Consider the following 8,310-nt stretch of genomic DNA (forward strand, 5'->3'; position numbering starts at 1 on the left):
ATTAAAGCGGCTTTCAGGAGCTGCTTTAATTAAAGCCCCCCCGCCCCCCCCAACCCCTAGAACACGTGTAAAAATGCCCATAGTGGACAGATAAATAAAGCTGTCTACAGTACCACCAGGTGCCGTATCATGGCAGTTTACAAAGGTACTTATTATAGTACCTTATGTTGCCTTCAACTAAATTCTATACAAACTTTCTGACTATGGAATATACTAGAATCTAGTAAGACCACCTTAGTTTCCAAAGTATTGTCCTGTGGAAAATGAGTACATAAAATGAGCTTTTACTTGGGAGAGCTGCTTTTTGTAAGTATTAATCTGATGTAGTTAGTAGCAAAAGTATGCGCTGCTTTTTATTGTACAGTACTTCAAATGACAAGTGGGTTTTGTTTTCTTATCATGTGCTAAGAGTGTTGTGTACTCTGGCTATGTCTATGCTAAAGATGACAGTCAGAGATGTGCTCCTTGACTAACATAATCATGTTGGCAAAAGCCCCTACTGTAGATGCTATTATTTGTTTCAGTGCTGCAGTCTTTCTTGTAAAGCTTGTTTAGCTTGTGGAGGGTTCACTCTCTTAGATCAGTAGAAAATGCAGTTATGCTAATGCCCGTGCCCTTACTGGGAACACGTTGTCAATGCAGTATGTTTAGTAAAGCGCAGCGCTCCTGATACACATGTAGCCTATGCTCCAGTTTGTGCGCATGGATATACGCAGTGCTGTGACAAGACTGTAACTGAAAGCCTAACATTTTATTATGGGTAGGAATGTGCAAAAAGGAGAGACCACTTGACTCCGGCTATGGATGACATTGGTAGAGCTGGCCAACAGAGCAGTGTGAACATTGCTTCAATGCTGAATTACTTCAAGTTGTCAATACACAAATGTGAAAACCCACGATATAACTTGCAGTTGCTTTGAGGAATAAATTGTACTAACTGAAGTGTTTAGCGGGAAGTGTAGTGGCATGAGGTATTGCTTGTTTTTAAGGAAACTAACTTTTTCAGGAATGGGATTTGGAGACAGAACAAGCACGTTCTGTGGCACTCCAGAATTTCTCGCTCCTGAAGTATTGACGGAAACATCCTATACCAGAGCTGTAGACTGGTGGGGTCTTGGTGTACTCATCTATGAGATGCTAGTTGGTGAGGTAAGTACACTAGCAAAAACATAATGCCCACGCAAGACATGGGTGTGGTGTAAGCAAGTCTAAATCTTAGCATGACACTAAAAGTAAAAGTGAAGTACAAGGTTCTCAACTTTTTTAGAACATTCTACCCTTCAAGGATAAGTCTTTGGTATTGTGTAAGCCTTGTTGCACATCTTATATGCTTGGATGTTTTCTAGTGTGTTTGAATGGCAGAACAAAAAAAAGTACTATACATAATGTGGCAAATACAGAGCTGGTGTTAGCTGCTACACTCCCACTTATTTCAGTAGATCTGTGAAGCTAGAACATGAGGCCAGATCCTCAGCTGGTGTTGAACTGGCTAAGTTAGGGTTTTGCACCAAACATAACATCTGGAACATTTTTACTTCCATTGCCATATGCCTCCATGCTAATGCTGTGTTAATGTAATCCTATTTAACTTCAGTGATTTTCATTTTTCTATTTAACCAGATACCTTCATACTAGCTTGTACACCTGATATTACAGTTTTTTTAAAAAGTCAGTCCTCTGGCCTGAATACAAGCATGGAAAATTTCAGAAGTTTAAGCTATGTAATCTTTTTTCAAATCCCTCAAAAAGGGATAAGGTTAGAAGAGTTGAAATTGCATTCTTCCATTACAGGTTAAGGCAGAGTTCAGAAGCTTTGTATAGGTATGATGCAGGATATGCTTATTTTATTTACCATTTGACTTGCTGTCTCCATTTTTTAATGTTCTACCTAGTTTGTTTCTTTTTTAATAGTCTAGAAATGTTGTGCCATATGCAATGGCAAATGAGAAAGTGATTTATACTGTTATAACCATCACCTTTTCCTTCCTCCCTCCCTCCCTCTTTGCTGTAACATCCTTGGAGCCAGTGCAGCGAGTTTTTCTATTGGAAAATACTTGGAAGTATTTGTTTATAGCAATCTTTAATACTCAGAGCATACATATGCTAAAAAGTTAATCACAACCTATTCTTCTCCTCCCCCATCTTTACCCTCTAAAAATGTCTTTTTGAAAGTGAAGCTGAACCAGCACCATGTGACTTACAAATCTTCCATAAACCATGGTTTGATAGTTAGTTACCTGTCCAGCATGTGGACAGGTAAAGGTTTTACCTAAATGAATTAGGGATGAGTACTTCACTAACAAGTTTCAGCCATCCTAAAGGATGAATAAAGCAAAGCTTTATCGCATTAGATTGGATATTTTTTTTCCTAGTTAACAGAAAACTGTTTTAGAAGTGCATTATTAAAAGGCTGTCTTATATTTTTTTTTCCCTCTTTAATAACCATTTAATTCTTTTTTTATAGATAAAATCTTGTAGCTGGCTGCCTGCCTGTCTTGAAAGAAAGGAAAGCTAATATATCATACATTTCCCCTCCTAGAATGCTACATTCTGCTGTAGGGAGAGATGAAATAACTTGCTGTTTTAGGTTATCTAACTCTCTAAATTAGCAGTAAATGTAAATACAAGTTGGTAGCACTCTATTTTAGGCGAAACGGTTTATCTTAGAAACTTAGTTTTGCTAAACTTTTTTTTCCTCTTTATAGTCTCCCTTTCCTGGAGATGATGAAGAGGAGGTTTTTGACAGTATTGTAAATGATGAAGTAAGATATCCACGCTTCCTTTCTACAGAGGCCATCTCTATAATGAGACGGGTAAGGTTGTATGTAACAAACAAAAGTATTCTCTTGTTACCATCTAGTATTTTCCTTTCTGTGAAGAGTTTAGTTTGTGGTGGGCAATATACTTTGACAGGCGGTGCCTACATTGACTCTTTTCCTGCAGGAAGGTTTCAAATGAAAAATCTTTATTTTACCATCACCTTTTCTTTCTCTAAAATGTTATATTTCACTTTACAGCTTACATAAACTTTTTATTCTCTTCCCTCTGATCTGAACCAGATTTCTCCAGAGCCACTTCCCTGTACAAATTGAGCTAGGAAATTCAGGCTGCTTGTATTATAGCCTGTTTATTCTGTAATACCAGCACCTAATTGTTCCCTATGCACTGCAGTTTTAAGTGCTAAGTTCTACAAAATGTTTTATTAGTTGCTACGAAGAAATCCAGAGCGGCGCCTTGGAGCTGGTGAGAGAGATGCTGAGGATGTGAAAAAGCATCACTTCTTCCGGGTGAGTATGAGTTAATGTAGCATATGAAACCATCAGCAGCTAGAGGCAGGAAACTAATGGCTAATTGATTTGTTTTACAGCTAATAGATTGGAATGCCTTGCTCGCCAAGAAAGTGAAACCACCTTTTGTGCCCACCATTAGAGGAAGAGAAGATGTTAGTAATTTTGATGATGAATTTACCTCCGAAGCACCTATTCTCACTCCCCCTCGGGAACCAAGGATACTTTCAGAAGAAGAACAGGAAATGTTCAGAGATTTTGATTACATTGCTGATTGGTGTTAATTTTGAGACACTGTGAAACCATAGCTAACACTCACAAGAATGCCTCTCTCAAAAGAATACCAACCCTTCAATTGCTCTCTGTGCCACCTGTAGCTTCTGTTTTTTTTAATCACATGAAGATTCTTTTAAAGTACTGTTGTGAATAGTCTTGCAAAGAGTGGCCTCTCTCTTTTCTGAGCACTGGAAAGCAGTTCTATGGAGTTCTTAAGCTGAGTTGGTGAATACAGGCCGTAAGATGGGTACACTTGGATCTGTACTGTATCTTACTCTTCTACAGCAGATAATAAAATACCTGTCTTAAGTGGGGAAAGAAGATTTTTTTTTTTTTTACTACACTGATGACCATTTAACTTTATTCAGCCACATTAAATAGAATTTTGGGATGCTGTTGATATTCACAAAGAAAATGGTAAGATGCACAGAAGGCAAATGCTGGCAGTTTTTTTAAATTACTGTAATGTCCTGAAATGTGTAATTTTACAGACTTATCTTTGTTTTTTAAAATAATGGAAATTAAGAACTGATGCCTTGTTTTGTAAATTTTCTATGGTATTTATTAGGGGGAAAATGTTTAAATGCCTTGCTTTGATATATCAGTTTAAGTGCTTCCATTTAAAAAACCAACCAATAACAACAACAAAAAATAATATCCAGAAAGTTTACCAAAGCCACTTGCCAAACAGTTTTTGCCTTTAAGTTGTGTTTTTATGGATGGCATAAAAAAATCCCAAGTTAAGATGAAGAATGTAGTATGGGAATGTTTGTCCAGTCTTAACCATAAATAGTGTATGAACATATATGCATTCCCCATGTCTATCCAATTGTGCATTCTTGGAATTAATGCCTTTTCCACTAATTATGAGTGGACAGATACCCATACTGTGTTTAGCCATCTAGATCATCTTCTATCTGCTGTACATGATCATATCATTTTTTTTTAAGAAACAAGGATTTTCAATGTATACATGTATACTGTGAACATGTATATTTGGAAGTTGTAATGTATTATGTCCAGGCATGTAACTTAATTTTACCACTTCATTAATTTTGCACAGTGGTCATGTGAACACAATACAGAACTCTGATTTAATAGAAAAAACACTTGTATACAGTTTAGGCCACTGAATTCCAGAATGTAGATTGGCAGTTTAGTGAGGATAAAAGTAATATGTTGTAACAGAATGTATAAATATTTTTGATAAAACAGTGTATATTTTATAAGTATCTTAACACTAAAACTGTACCTCAAAAGTAGAAAAACAATTTAGACCAGATTCTGTGCGCGCTTGGGAATTCTGTATGACCTATTTCTGGCACTCAGTGTTCTGTAGGCAAACGGTCACTCCTTGGAAAATAAGTTTCCAGTGTTTTCCTCAGCTCACTAATAAAAACATTTTAGGTTTGATTCTCTACTTAGCTGTGCAGGTTCATTGTAGCCAACAACTTGCAGAAGTGAGTTCAGACCCTGGAATTGATTATTCCAAATAAGCTATGTAATAAACACTGAAGCCATGTTGTTGTTGGGGTTTGGTTTTTGGGTGTCTTTTTTTAAAGAATGGAATAGTGCAACACTAAGGTGTTACTCGGTGATATTTTTTTTTAAATAAATAACTGCTGGACAGAACACTAGGTTCAGAACTCCTCCTGGTAATGGTCCGGGGAAGAAATGAATTAGTATTTCTGAATAATGTGTAAAACACTCTACCTAACACGAAGGCTGGTGGCATTTTACAAAATATAGAAATCATGTTGGTTTTACAGAATGAATTCTTCTTTAGAAAGTGGGAGCAGCACAGTAACTTGTTTAAAAAAAGATACTAATGAACTTTGAAGGGAGAAAGAAATTAAGTTTCTTTTTTTTTCTTTTTTTTAATTGAAATGTTAAAACACTAAATGCTTTTGAGGTACAGTCTGCTTACCTGTTTTGGTTCCAAAAAAAAAAAAAAAATATATATATATACAGCATCTAAGAGGGTGCTTAGCATTTAAGAAAGCACCATGAAAAATACCTTTTTGTACTTACATCTTGTACAGAAATCTTTTTTTAATCTAAGTAAATCACTAAAAAAAATTAGAGGGCAAGGGTATGTTCACACAGTTAAGCTGAAAGAAAGCACTAATTTTTCTCTCCTGTAGGTTTGTTTGTTTTTTTTAATATTTTTAGGCAGATTAAGATTTTAAACTCTAGATTGTAAATATATTTTGCTATACCTTTATCTGTATGTGGCTGCTCAAGCACTTTGTAAGGAAATTAGGATATTTTAGAATGGTACACTATGCATTAAAACGAAATGTGCCTTTTAACAATGTCATTCTAAGTGTTTTGCAGTCATTAATATCACAAATTAAAGTTTAAATAGAAATTTGGAACTTGTGTCCCAAATCCGATTTTACTTATTGAATTTGGTGTGCGGGTTTTTGGTAGCTTCAGTGTTTGATGCATCCGGTCTATGGAAGGAAAGGGAGAATCTCCCCCTTCTAATAGGCACCATGCCCCTAATAGAACCATGGTTGTCACTTTCTTGCAGGAGCAGTCCCTTTATAGAACACAAGTTGCATCCAGATGAGTGCTGCTGTGCAGTATGTGGTCCCCCAGGGAACCAAACATCCACACATGTGGATGGGGCTATAGAGTGTGAAAGGGAATCTTAAATACCACCCTCCTTGACAGAAGTCTGAGAGCAGAACAGGGATTAGCTTGTTGAACATCCCATCTCTCCCCAGTAGGTATTTATGCAAAACTTTGGGTTATGTACTTGTGCATTCTTCCTCTGGTTTGAGGAATAGGGTTCATATCCTGTTTTAACAATTAAGAGCTGCTTCTAACCAGGATGGAACTTCATACAACCAAGTAAGCCTAGAAGGATTTTCCACTACCATACTAAAGCAAATCATAACTCACTATTGATTAGAATTAAAAGAATAGTTTGGTTATTAGTCAATAACACATCAGTGAAGAAGTCATTGCCACAATAGTGTTTTGTAGACATTATGGCTGGAAGGGACCTCATGAGATCATTGGGGCCAGCCCCCTGCCCAAAGGGCAGGAAGTCAGCTGGGGTCAGATGACCCCAGCAAGGTAAGCATCCAGATGTTTCTTGACAATTTCCAGTGTAGGTGCTTACACCACTTTTGGGGAGAATCTATTCCAGATTCTGGAGACTTTCAGAAGTTTTTTCCTTATGTCCAGTCTAAAGTGATCTTCCAGCAGTCTGTGACTGTTGGACCTTGTCTTCCCTTGAGGTGCCTTGGTGAACAGAAGTTCTCCCAGATCCTGGTGCACACCGCTTATGTACTTATAAGCTGCCACCAAGTCCCCCCTAGGCCTTCTCTTCTTCAGGCTGAAGAGTCCCATGCCTCTCAGCCTTTCCTTGTAAGGCCTGCTTTCTTGACCTCTAATTAACTAGTTAAAGGGTTTAGAGAAACTTCTGAGTAAATAAGAAATTCAGCCATTAGAACAAGTTCTTCTATACATTTGTCCTTTAAGGCCTTTTCCTAGGGGTAAGTTCTGTCCCACTTGAGGAGTATTAGCTTTTCTTTTCTTTTCCCACCAGAGTAACTGCTGCCATTTTAAGTGAGCTGGATGTTTTTTTCCCCCCCTTTAATCACTTATACTAACCTCTAGGCTAGGATTCACATGGCTTGTATCTTTTACTGAACTAACTGCTTAGTTGGGATTGACTTAGCCTGAAGAAAGATGCATTGCATTCAAAAGCTTATCAGCCCTTTATACTGTGAGCACCTACGGGGACTAACTGTTGTGTGGTACAGAACAGAACACCTTTTACAAAATTAGTGCAAATTAAGCAAAGCCAAGCCTAACTTCAGTGCTTGAAATATAGCAAAGTAGAGCTTTACTGCAACCCTGACTTCCCTCAGGAGCTATGAAAGGTAGGTTGTATTTGCTATGTCTAAAAACACTAACACTACTACCATTGCAAATCTAGAGGCTCTTCCACTTTGCTAATCAGGGAAGATGTTACAACACCTGATGTCATCAGCTCAACCTAGAGAGCCAGCTGACTCTACTGCTATTGTCCAGCTTCTGGAGCAGTAGGCTTTTTGAACTCACTAAAACCCAAAATCTTGTTTAGAAAGAGCCCCCAGAAGTAAAAAGAAATGGGTGTTAAATTAGGCAGTAGTTATCAGGGTAACTTAAGTTCCCTTTCCTAAGAGAAAGGTAAAAACAAGATCACTTGTTTTCAAACAGGGCCCCAATCAAGTTGACCTTGTACACACTTAACTTTGCTGGTTTGTGTACAAAGTTTTTAAAACAGAATATGTAAAATAATTGGCATCAAGATACGGTTTAGGCTCAGGACAGCAGTTCATGCCAAACTGCTTTCACTTCTTTGTTATGCTTAAACAAATTGTTAGTCTGACACAGTAGCACTCTTGTAAGAAAGGTCCCACAATATTTAGTTTACACACAAGCAAGGGATGACACCTGTGTATCAGAACAAGGGCCTACATAATTTAAGCCCCTAAAATCAGTTGGGATTCTAAATTCTATTGAAAAAATAAGTTTAAAATTGCTTACAATTTAGCCAAACAAGGATTTTATGCCTTTCTTACTCTTTTAAATAAAAAGAAAGGCACAAGAATGATGAATAATTAGCAGAGCAGTGTGTTAAATTCTGCATCTAGGTATTTTACTGCTATAGCAATGATTTTTCACTATACCTGAGACAGCAGAGACTAATTAGCTGCAATGGTTGGCGAGATGTCATACTTACCAC

The 8,310-nt window shown here is 37.3% G+C and overlaps 1 protein-coding gene across 3 annotated transcripts in view; it reads left to right on the top strand.

Annotated features, from left to right (window-relative positions):
* The window catches only part of PKN2 (protein kinase N2), a 76,890-nt gene extending 70,952 nt beyond the window's left edge, over positions 1-5,938 (top strand). For all 3 annotated transcript variants that reach the window (XM_025214021.1, XM_025214022.1, XM_025214023.1), the window contains 4 exons: positions 1,007-1,149; positions 2,706-2,813; positions 3,207-3,287; positions 3,368-5,938. In XM_025214021.1, the coding sequence (XP_025069806.1) occupies positions 1,007-1,149; positions 2,706-2,813; positions 3,207-3,287; positions 3,368-3,571 (536 nt within the window). In that variant the 3' untranslated portion in view covers positions 3,572-5,938. The remainder of the gene's footprint in view (positions 1-1,006; positions 1,150-2,705; positions 2,814-3,206; positions 3,288-3,367) is intronic.
* The last annotated feature ends 2,372 nt before the right edge of the window (positions 5,939-8,310 follow it).

Source organism: Alligator sinensis, unplaced genomic scaffold, assembly GCF_000455745.1.
Source record: "Alligator sinensis unplaced genomic scaffold, ASM45574v1 scaffold736_1, whole genome shotgun sequence".
NCBI lineage: Eukaryota > Metazoa > Chordata > Crocodylia > Alligatoridae > Alligator > Alligator sinensis.